This window comes from Gracilinanus agilis, chromosome 1 (assembly GCF_016433145.1).
Source record: "Gracilinanus agilis isolate LMUSP501 chromosome 1, AgileGrace, whole genome shotgun sequence".
Lineage (NCBI taxonomy): Eukaryota > Metazoa > Chordata > Mammalia > Didelphimorphia > Didelphidae > Gracilinanus > Gracilinanus agilis.
Window position 1 is genome coordinate 595213081 of NC_058130.1, and position 12863 is coordinate 595225943.

General features: G+C 33.5%; 1 protein-coding gene across 1 annotated transcript in view; it reads right to left on the reverse strand.

Annotated features, from left to right (window-relative positions):
• CDKAL1 (CDK5 regulatory subunit associated protein 1 like 1) overlaps nt 1–12863 on the reverse strand; it is a 725348-nt gene that overhangs the window by 516379 nt on the left and 196106 nt on the right. Inside the window, exon 8 of the mRNA XM_044667435.1 lies at nt 9210–9330. Within this exon, the coding sequence (XP_044523370.1) occupies nt 9210–9330 (121 nt within the window). The remainder of the gene's footprint in view (nt 1–9209; nt 9331–12863) is intronic.

Below are 12863 nucleotides of genomic sequence, written 5' to 3' on the forward strand. Positions count from 1 at the left end.
GGGGGGGTGAAGGGGAAAGTAGGAGCATGAATCATGTAACCATGTTAAAAATGAATATTAATAAATGTTTAAATTTAAAACAAAAACACAAGAGGTGAACAATATGATCTTTAAAGTCACTTCCAGCTCTGATATCTATGTTTTTTAATAACTAGGGAGAAAAAAGGTACTATGGGCATTATGGTAATTTAGCTGCTCAAATGTTTATAACAATGAACATTTAAATACAACAAAGCTCTAAGTTTCACAGATCTGGGTAATCATTACTATCTGCAAATGCGAATAGACAATAGTCATGATAGGAACACATTCTTCAAAGTAGCTCAGGGTAGAACCAGGAAGTCTTCCTTCTCCACCAAAATGGAAAGTGAGGTGGAAATTTTGTCTATACCTGTTCCCTCATCATTAGGGGATTTCTAAATACTACTTAAGAACTCCCCTGCTAGTTCCAGAGTGACAATAATAAAATTCTCCTATCAGCTAACTGGTACAGTAGATAAGTATACTGGACTAAGAGTGAGGGAGACCTGAGTTCAAATCCTATCTCAGACCCTTAGTGGTGTGATGTTTGGGCAAGGTAGCTAACTTTTGTTAAGTAACTTGGGCCTTGGGTTAATTATGTGTAAAATAGAGATAAGGACATAAATTTCTCAGATTTTTTGGAGAATCCAATTAGACAATATGTATAGTGCTTATGTAATTAATCAGACTGTGAACTCCTAGAGGAAAAGAACTATCTTTTTTTGGTAACTACTGTAATTAGCATAGTGCCTATATACAGTGTTTAATAAATTATTAATTGATTGATATTATTATTAAAACCAACTGATTTACAAATATGTGATCTGACATTTGATTTACTAGGTAACAAAACAGCAGTCATAATTACCTAAAAACATTTTTATGAATATATTAGCATAAGCTAGAGATATAAGTCTTGTGCATTTGTATAATTTTCTCCTCATTAGTAAAGAGAATGACTACTTGACAATGAATTGCACACATTAAGATAATTGTTGAGAAAACTTGGGAGGAGAGACTTTGGTCTTCTAGTTTTGAGAGAGGACATAAGCACTAGGTGAATTAGTATTAAAGTGTCTCCTAAGGATTGGGTCCTGTGCTAGGTGCTGCAGATGCAAAGAAAGCCAAAAAATAAAATAAAATAAAATAAAATTATCGCTGATTTCAAAGAGTTTATAGTCTAATAAGAAAGTCAAGAGGAAAACAATTATACACAAACAAGAAAGGTAAAGGATAAAATGGGAGTAGTGGCAAAGGGAACACACTAAGATTGAGGAATAATATAAAAAAAAGCCACTTGCACCAAGGAAGATATTAACTGATACTTGAGGGAAGCTGGGAATCAGATGTGAATACAGTAAGAATTCTAGGCATGTGAGATAGACTATCTTTGAGAAAAAATCTGAAGAGAGACCAAAAAAAAATCTGGAAGGCAGCCAAAGAGGAGATTTCCTGTCTACTTACCCTCAACATATCCTTGTTTTCCCCTTGGATAAGATTGGAAACTCAGCTAAGATACTTCATTCACAGTAGGACAGTCCATGTATTGACTGATATACTGCAATCTGTAAAATTTCTCTGATTTATATTTGCTACCTGCTTGAATAAACTAATTTAACAATTTCACTATTTGCGATGGCATTTTGTACAATTAACCTTAGGATATATGCTTGGAGTACTTTTGCCTCTTTAAGAGACAACAACACAAGAAAGTAGCTTGAACTTAAAAATAATTTACCCTGAGCTAACAATATTTAGGGGAGCAGATAACACTTAATTCAAATCCAGTACTCCTTTTCTAAGGAGTAGCTACTCTAATCACCTTCTCCCCTATAGGCAAAAGTCTCTTGAAAATGGGAGAGCCAGATTAGGGACAGCTTTTACTGAAAATGGCATTTAAAGAACCTATGTCAACATACATATAACCTACATAAAATACTCACACCTCACAGTGGTTCTTATTGGATTTTGAGCATCATGGGAAGAAAAGGAATAGTTTGAGTCAGCAGAATACAGAATTTATTTTCTCTTACCAAAGCTAAAGAATGATAAAAAAAACTGACAAATATGGCTATGGCTACTTCCACTAAAATGTTTAAAGTCTCTGGGGGAGAAGATAAGAGTTAGAATAATCCAAAATAAAATAAAATTTCATTTAAAAATATCATCAGTCATTTTTTTAAAATTATCTGACAGTGAAAGATAAGACCAATTTTTAAATAGTATCAATTATGAGCAACAGAGTCAGATGGTATTTTAAAATATGTATCTAATCTTGAAGAAGCATTCAGAACCTCAACCCTGCAACAATCTGATACATCAAAAAACTGGATTCAACACAGATCAAAACCAAATTGCACAATCCACTTTTGGTCCTAGAAAGACAATATATCAGAGAAATGTAAAAGATGTCAAATTTAAGAATATTAGAGAAAGCAAATATATATGGCTATCTTTTGCATTGGGTCTCTTCTGAACTTTCTACCCTTTTCTACTATGGAAATTCTTCTACCCAGAGCTGACTCTGGGCTTTTCATATCATTTGGGGATCAGCAGCACTGAACAAGCAAGTTGTTCTCTTCTCAAGTTGATGTCAAGTTAATCCTTTCCTTTCTTGTCTCCAGACCATCATGAGAATTGTGCTGGAATTTATACAGTAACTCAATGAAACACCTTTCTAGGACTAGTCTTTGACATAGTTAATCCATTTGGCACATGAAAAAGATGTGACCAAATGATGTAACTTAAACATTATATATTCATATGACATCCTTGATCAAGAAACTACAACAGTGAAAAATTACAATAATAATAACATTGGCATGAGTATATCTAGAATTTTCTACCCCTCTTTTCTACTAAAATAACTATTTTATCTTCATTATAATATAAACACAGAAATAAACATACTGCTATAATTTCAACACAATTTAATTATAGCTTTAGCAAATTTCCAATGTCTTATTCAGCCTTCCAAAACTCAATGAATAATATCATTTCCTTAATGATGGAAATTTAATTCAAATATTTAAATGCAACATGTAAAAACTATACTTGAATAATCTCAGTTTTTTTATTATAAGGGTAACAATTGATATTTTGTATCAATTCTAAGACAGAACGTAAGGGTTTTAAAAATTAGAATGACATTTTATAATACAGGTAGTAACAGAAATAGATTTAATTACTCAGATTAAAATTTAAGTCTGATTCAATCAGTAATCAACTCATGGACATGTATTAAGTGTTTATTATGTATCAGACACTGTGCTAAGTACTAGGGACATATAAAAATAAAATAGTTCCTGAACTCAAGGAGCTCATTATGTAGCCAATGGAGAAAATATGTACACATATAGTCACACACAAAATAGAGGTAAAATATAGAAAAGATAAATCTACTGAGGAAGGGATTAGGAGCAATTAGGATCATATAGTTGTATATAGCTTTTTATATAAATTGTCTGTTCATAACTTTTGACTACCTATCAATTGGTAAATGGCTCAAATCTTTATATATTTGACAAAGTTCTCTATATATTTTCTTTCTTTTTTTTATTTTTTTATTTTAAACCCTTACCTTCCGTCTTGGAGTCATTACTGTGTATTGGCTCCAAGGCAGAAGAGCTGTAAGGGTAGGCAATGGGGGTCAAGTGACTTGCCCAGGGTCACACAGATGGGAAGTGTCTGAGGCTAGATTTGAACCTAGGACCTCCCGTCTCTAGGCCTGGCTCTCAATCCACTGAGCAACCCAGCTGCCCCACTCTATATATTTTCAATGAGACCTCTATCTGAGAAAATGTCTATAAAATGTTCCCCAAAATTTCTATTTTCCTTCTAATCTGTTTTATGCCTAGCACATAGAAGGCACTTAAATGGCTACTTTTTTACTGATTAATTATTGATAAGAGAGAAGTAAAGAGGAAGTGCACTCCATGCATACAAAGGGACAGTGTTGTGAGTAAGAAACCAAGAGAAGGCTAGCTTAGCTGGGCTGTACATTGTAAGAGGGAATCATCCAATAAGGGCTGAAAGGATAACGTAGAACAATGTTGTATAGAGCTTTTCCAGAGGAAATAGGAAACCATTGAAATTAATGGAGTAGTCAGATTTATACTTCAAGAAAAATTTTTTGACAACAGCACATAGATTAGGAGATAGTAGGGAAAATACAAGAGAGAGGGAGACCAATTAGGAGGTTATTGCAATAATCTAGGCAAGAAATTTGATAAAAGCCTGAGCAGAGGTGATAGCTCTATGAGTGCACAGAATGGGGTAGATATGAGAGATGTTGTAAAGGTAGAAATGGGAAAGTTTAGTGCCTGAATGTGGGATAAAGGATAGGGAGGAGTCTGAGATATACTAAAATTGTGAATCAGAGACACTGAAAGTGAAGATTGAGAAAGGTCATGAGTTTTGGCAACTATAAACAACATTCTTTGGTTAATTCAGGAATTAACAAAATCTAATTTTGTTTCAATTCTTAAAGTTTAATATTCTAACAGCTCTTATTATTACAGTATAATTTCCTGCTTTGGAAATCACTGTGTACTGACCATAACTGTATCTTTCTTTGATAATACAAGATTTTTTCCATGCCTACAGGGAACTACAAACATAAATCTCATTATACATGATTGTTTTCTTAGAGTTTGCCACATCCTCATAAAAGGAAAAGAGGACAAGGGGAAATTACATCTAAATAAGAGTCTGAATGAACAATGTTCCAATAATTTAGACTGTATCATTTTAATTTTACAAAAAGATGCTTTGATTCACAAAATATTTTACTAAAGCAGAAGCCCTCAAAGCATATTCCATAGACTCTTGGGAATCCAGAAGATTATCTCATGGGATCCAAAAAGTCTAACATTATAATATTAAAATTGTTTGCCTTTTGCATCTACAATTCTGCGTGAGGTTGGATTTTCTTTATATACTTCAACCACAATAACATCATGACAGATTCAGAATGAGATATGATCTACCTATATCATTCCACCTCTCATCTCTATTCTTTTGCCCAAGTTATCCAAGCATGCCTAGAATAGTCCCATTATTTTACAATACCTCTTTGATTCTCCAGTTTTCTTCAAGATTCAATGCAAGTGCTAACTTTTATATTAAATCTTTCCTGTGTGTTTCTACCTACTAATGTACTTCCTCTGACCAAAGAGTTAAAAATTACTTTGAATTTATTTTATATGTGTTTTAATATTTTTAGAGACAGACAGATGGGGAGAGGCGGGGAGAGTTGTGAGAGACTTTGGTAGTCTCCCACATTAGAATGTAAGCTCCTTGAGGGCAGGAACAATTTCATTTTTGTCTCTGTATAAAAAATACAACATCTGGCATATGACAAAGCAATTAATTGCTTGTTGATTGATTGCAAGATTGATAATGAGTTGGGCTGATAAGGAAAAAAAGAGGAAGGAAGCAGATTACATCTCTAAATCTCAGAATGACAGACTTTCACATTTAAAAGTGTAAAAGGAAATGAACTTTAAAAGTAGGAAAGTAGACTTAGCAGGCAGGTTATGAGGAAAAAACCTTGGCTGGCAGCCATGAACATTCTGAATGGAATGCAGACAAAGAGGGAGGAGAGAGAAAAACTGTCATTGCTGTTTGAGAGGAGTTTGGAGCAGTGTCTCTATAGACTTGGGATCTGTGAGACTGGAGAAACTTGAAGACAACATCTCTCAAGACAAGCCTTAGTAGTGGATTGTGTCTGTTTTCTGGTGGACAGCTTACAGGCATATTTCTCTACCTGGTAGCACTTGGATTATTTGCTCTGCAAGGAGTTGGTTCCTGGTATCCTGAAGACATCAAGGAAGTGACCTGGACCATTTGTGAGAAACCCCAATATCCAGCTCTCTCCCTCTAGACCTCAGCCAAGGCTGTCAGCCTAAATGAAATTAGGTTGACAGAGAAACTTTCCCTTAGAACTCTAGTTCTTGCCAATTAGAGATTTCTAGTTACAGATATTTCTAGTTACAGATATACCTCTCCCATTCTCCTGACCATAAAAATACAATTAAACTGTTTCATTTTTCCCTTTTCCTGTTGGTTTCCTCATAATGTATGTATAGTTAACTTTGTGTTTTTTCCCTGGCTAGGTGGATCAGTGTGGCAGTTAAGACCCAACTGTCACTCCTGTCAGTTGCCCAAGCCATTCACTGAAATTTATTCCCCCAGCTTGTTGGGCCCCAACCTATTGTCCATTCCTGTCTCCTATTCACCCCTCTGGACCCAGATAAAATATATAAGTTAACTCCAGTTTTTACCATAAGAAAAGGGAGCTCAGAGAACAACTAATCTTACCTGTTTGAAAAGTCTCTCAACAACTAGGCAAACAACTAGTCTCTACAAGGATGAAATCTTAATTTTTTTTTTCCATTTTAATTTTGGAATGCTTAAATTGTTAGCAAGTTATTCTTTGCGCAAAACAGTAATGTATTTCTTTGCATATTCCTCCCATTGCCCCTACTTCTATCCAGCAAGGCCAAGAAAAATTAATCTAATCTCTCTTCTACACTGAGAAACTTGAAATTTTAGAAGACAGCAATCATTTAACCCCCAAATCATCTGTTATATCTTCTCACTACTACCTTTCAACAATCCTTACACTGCATGTGTTCAGGATTCTTTAGCATCCTGGCTGTACCCTGAATGAGATATAGCTTCTCCATGGTTTTCCTACAGTGTTACTCTCCAATCTGAAGACAAGGTTCCAAATGGGGTCTCAGAAAGGTAAAGTACATATCTCAGGAATATCACAAGTAGGATGGGATAATAAGACTCTGAGGGCAGTTTAAGGTAATATGAACTGTCCTAACATCAAACTAATACTGAATCTGCTTAAGCTTGCAGACAACTACAACTCCTAGATCATGGGTAGATGACATGAGAAAAGTTTTCAAAAGATTTGCTGAAATTTAGGTAATATATCTACAACACTAGCTTGACATACTGGTTTAGTAATTTTTTTCAATGTAAAAAGGGAAAGTAGCTCATTTGCCATGAATTCTTCTTGATGAAACTATCATTTATCAAATTTCCTCACCTATTGTCTTTTTTTAATTGGAACCATCATCTCTAAACTTAGACATCTCTTATATTCTCCTTCATCTTTCAATGGTCACTAATTGTGATTCAGAAATCTTCTAAATTTCTCTCCACTCTGTAGTAATTATTCCTGCTCCATTTCCTCTTGTCAAAAGTTCATTCTTCACCTTGGAAGAAAAAAGGCTGGATAGTAAGAATTTAATAGTTAAACTTTCTCACCATCTTTCATTACAATACAATACAATACAATGGAATGCAATATGGTAAACCATTATTAAGTGCTGAGTATATGTCATAAATAAGAAAAAATATACCATTCAGAATATTAGGCCACTGACTCCAACTACAAATGAGACTTTGTATTTAAATCAAGAGGTAATAGAAAATCACTGGAGTTTACTAAGCAGGAGAATGACTTGATCAGATGAATGCCTAAGGAACATCATTTTGGCATCTATGTTGAGGGTAGATGAGAGAGGGAAGAGACTAAAGAAAAGGTAAGAATTGTTAAGGGCCTGAACTAGAAAACAGCCATTTGAGTAGAAAAAAGGGGGACAGATGAGAAACATGAAACAGAATTAGAATTGACAATCCTTGGTAAATAAATAGATATAAAGAATGTAGAAAAGTGAAAAATTGAGAGTGACTCCAAAATCCTGAACCTTGGTGAGTATAAGAATGGTGGTGATATCCAAAAAAGTAGGGAATTTTGGAAGAGAAGTTGGTTTGAGAGGGAAATAATGAGTTTTATTCTAAGTAAGTTGAATTTCAGATACCTATAGGATAGTTTGAAACACACAATAAGAAGGTGGCAATGATGGACTGGGACTAGTTAGTTCTCATGAGTCATAGACAAAAAGGTAATAATTGAACACATGAAATCCGGTGGGGCCCTTACAAAAGTGTAAAGAGAAAAGAGATTAAGAGTTAGGGAAAAACCTTAGGCAACATCTAATATAGGTCAAGGAAATGCATGAAGATCTAGCAAAAAAAAACCTAAGAAGTGCCCAGACAATTAAAAAGAAGACTTCTTGGAGGAAGTGGCACCTATAAGTTGGCTTTAAAGGTTCATAAGACAAGAAGAAGCAAAAATGTTTCCAAAATGAAAAAGATAAATCCCATTGAGTATATATCTGCAGTAGGAACAACACATCAATAAGTAGGCATGTCTCAATAAAAAGAGGCATTTTACAATACTGAACAAAATACTGTATTGAGGAATAGATAATATTTTATGAATCAACCATCTCTTGACAAGAGAAGGAGCAAAAGGTCAAGCAAAATTATTCTTTTCCTGCTAGTTAAGAGGTAATAAAAACTATTCTGCAGTGAGTGGGCTGTTCTTGTGATATTGGAAATTGCTGCCCTAGTCCCACTATGAATTTCCAAGCTGCAATAATTAGTGTTTATAATGATACTAAAAATGAGGGCAACAGAGTAAACATTTCTAATATACTATTAAAATTGAGAAAAAGAGTTATTTTTTGTTGAGTTCTACATTGATGTTATATTTTCTAGCGGCAGTGATAATTTTAAAGTACCAACCAAAACCATCTAAAATAAAACAAAATACATTATCAATAAATAAAAGTCAGAATCTAACTTTACTTCAGATCCAAACCAGGAGTAAAAAGGACACTTTGTTCACTTTTGATGCATTCATTAATTTAAAGCTCACATTAACGATATACTTCAAAGTACAAAATTCTACTAATCAATATTCAAAGCATAGTTAAAATATGTTGAGTAACATTTGACAAGAACATATTCTAAATAGGCAAAGATGATAATGTATTCATATTTTATAAAAATAAAATGTTTTGCTAAAACATTTTACTTCTGGGGATATTTGTTCTATTACATCTATATCTACTTCCATAAATGGTAAATGGCAATAATATTAATAAACATCCACATGAGCACACAATTTTGTTTCTACAATCCAACTGAAAGTTTTACAACAAAAATTCTTGGTATTATTGTGAAATACTCCAGCAATTTTTTAAAAATATTTTTTCTTATACAAAATATTTGACTCCTACATTGTTACATGACTAGAAAAAATTATATTGAACTCATGTAAGATTCTGAATATTTTATGAGCAAGTTTGAAAGAATCTTACCCTGTATTGATTGAAATGATTTCTATCAGTGGATTTTTTCTTATCTTTGGCAAATCCAATCGAGCTCCTCCCAAACGTTTTCCATTAGATTTTTTCTGACCCAGGAGTCTCACAGAATGACCTTCAAAAGGAGCATATAAATTGATATTAAGATGAGGCATTTGACTTCACTTTAATTACAGTTCTTGACAAATATATTAGTGTCTACAAATATGTTAATGTTTGTTGTCCATGTCATTTTAACGTTTATAAAACATATTAATGTTTGTAATGTAATGTAATTTGGATACTCTGAATTTAACTAACTTATTAAAAGAAAGGAAAAACACATAAAAAATATAAGATTATTTCTTTCACAACACTTTTAAAGTAAAACATGTTTTGCTTGAGCTTACAGTCTCAATATATACTATTTTCATTTCTATATTGCACTACCTGGACTAAAGGAAAACACTGAATGACAACTTCATAATTCTGACAGTTAATAAATGATGTCTTACTCAAGGTTTAATGCATAGATAGGGATTTACAAATTCAGTTTAACATTCAGCACATACCATTTGCTAGGCTCTCTGCAAGGAAGATGAGAAGTTAAAGAAGACTTGGTTCTTGACCTCAAGAAACTAATATACCTTGCATACTCTACCACATGCACAAGAAAATTTATTTTTTATATATGTATATACACATACACATACTGTCTAAAGCAAGTCCCCAAAACAGTTGATTCAAAGAGTGTGAGGTAAAATTACATTAAAGAGTAAGACTTTTTTTAAATAAAGAAAACTCCTGAAAACACTCACCTATAAAAGCAAAAATATAGTGGAAAAACTTGTGTAATCAAAAATATTCAAGAAAAAAATTAAACTAAAAAGAATTAGTTTAAATTATTTTAAATGCTAAACCTAAAAAGAATGTGAGATGTTAATTCCAATACACTGGGAAAGCATTGTATTGGCTATTATTTCACATTTAAAGGTGGAGGCTGAATAAATAAAACAATCACGCTATGCTAATTAAAGGGACAAAATAATCTGTCCCTGATAATTTAATGAAGTGAGAACACATACTTTTTCCACTAATCACATGTAAATGTGGTTGAGATTAGGTATCTTTACTGAATCAATCATTTAATCAGTCAATCATGTGCATTATACTCATAACAAAAAGTCCATGAAAGCTATTAGACTAGTGATGGGCAATATATGGCTCACAGGTCAGATGTGGCCCCCTGAAATGTTCTATCAGGCCACAGGACATTATTCCTAATCTGACGAATACAATGAGTAGGATACAATACAAAGAAACTTTGAAAGAGTTGCCTTAAAAACAGACTGACAGAGGAGCATTTCCTTTCCTTTGGCCCCCTCTTTAAAAAGTTTGCCCATCACTGGACTAGACAAAAAAGAGTGGATATAACCAACAAGATGGAAAACTAGGCATTTTCTCTGATCCTCATGACCTCTAAAATGTCTCTAAAAGATAAATTATGTACGAAAGATAAAGCAACTCCATCTATATCCATAATCTAAGATATCAGAAATACAAAACAAAGTTAAAAACTCTCTAATATAGAACCACCTAATAAGAATTCACTCAGTACTCTATGGCCACATTTCCAACTATGTAGAGCAAGGCCACTCTAGGCATTTAAATCTCAGCCTTGCAACAGAAAGCAACTGGAATACCGGGCACTTTAGCAACATTGTATCCTATAGAAAATCTCTATAACAGAGTAGAAAAGCAGAGAAAAGGGATAGGGCATATGTTTGGGCTTGAAATAGATCTCAACCACATATAGCAACATCTCCTCCTATCTTCTGGAAGCATTAGAGACACAAGTTACAAAGAAATCACCACTAGCTGCAATAGCACCAATGTAACTGCTGGATACTGCTGGGCCAAGAAAACAAGGAACAAAGGAAATGGGGTGGTGGGGAGGGGAGGGAAGGTGATGAGGCAGGGGTACTCCACTAAGAATAAGGGGGAAAGTTCAGCATCCCAGCATCCAGATCTTACTCCAAAAAATCACTTGAGGCAGACTCAGACTAATAAATCCATCAACTCTCCAATATGGGAGGAAATAGAAACACTTTGAGATCTGGCCTCCAGTGAAATCATTATTAGAAGGGAGAGTCAGAAACTAAACAATAGCAAGAAACAAGGTAGGGGGGACAAATTAATTTCAAGTGGAAAAAAATTCAAAGACTGCACATTAGTTGGCAAATCAACAGGGAAAACATCAATAGCTGAAGAAAACATGGTCTCCAGACCTAGTAAATTAATTTAGACATCTGTGAATGAATAAACATAAAACACAGGGCTAGCATTCAACAGCTGATGAAAGGGAGGACCTTGTAGGGTTCTGAGGAGATTATGGAACCTAAATACACTGCTCTTGTGTGATATAAAAGAGCAATGAGATATACAAGAGCAGAATTTATGGCCTGGGAAACAGAAATAATTAGCAAAACAGAATGAAATATTTTGACACATCACAGGAAGTATGCTGATACTAGCTACATCCAGATAAAAAGCCATAGTATTTGGCTTTCTTGGAAATAAGGAATTTCTAACTTCTAGATACATAAGGGAGAGAGTCCTTGAGAGGGAAACATTTGAGGAAGGGAAGGAAAAGGAGCCTCTGCTTCCTCCATACCTGCCCATCTGTGGCTTTTGAGAACTTTGGTTGGTTAGAGAATCTGTAGTTATCAAATCCTAACAGAGTCCTTAGGATAGCACTAGCTGTACCTGGAGATATTCCATCCAATTCCTTTACTCTTCCTATACTCCAAAGTTCATAAATTCCACAGGAGAGATGTAAATGTAACAATATAATATTTAAACATTTAAATTTGGATAGTTTGTTTACTTCAACTATTGAGAAAATAGTAGCAGAACTAATAAAATTAAACTTCATATGTGGTAACTAATAAAATCATCAGTCACAGTCTCTCCTAAAATGACTTTCATAATTATTTCACATTAAGTAATTTTTAAAATAATGTGCATTCAAAATGAAAATTCCTACTCCAAGGTAACAACACAGCTCAGAGACAAGCACAGTATTTGGCTTACTGGGCCTCACAAACTTAAAATCAAATTTAACTTTTCAATCAAAAGTCCAGTTAAAGAAGAGGTGACCAAGATTGGCATGATAACATAATAGAAATCTGAAAGATGCCAAAAGTTCAATAATGACTAAGGAAAGGCATACATTTTCACACCAGCATGATATACATTTCATTATTTCCTGCTGTGATTTCAGTAATATGCAGCCTGAACTAATAACATTTGATAAATTATTCATCTTCCCCATCTACATGCAAATAAAGAGACAAATCTCTGCCTGATATTATGAATTATTTTCCAATCCAGTGTGTTCATTTAAAAAAGTCAAAAATTTAAAATAAAAAAAAACAACCAAAAATGCTACGATATTACAGACAAAAAAGAGAAATAATATGAAAATAAATCTTTATACTTGACAAGAGGAAAGCAAATTCAGATAGAAAAAATTATAAAATAAGCTGTCATTCTGAAATTGTCCTTTGAAATATATGAGCTTCTATATCTAATTTTATTCTAAATAAAATTCCCTTCTAAGAATGTATGTTTAAACTTAATTGGTGAAATGCTTATAATTAGTATAAT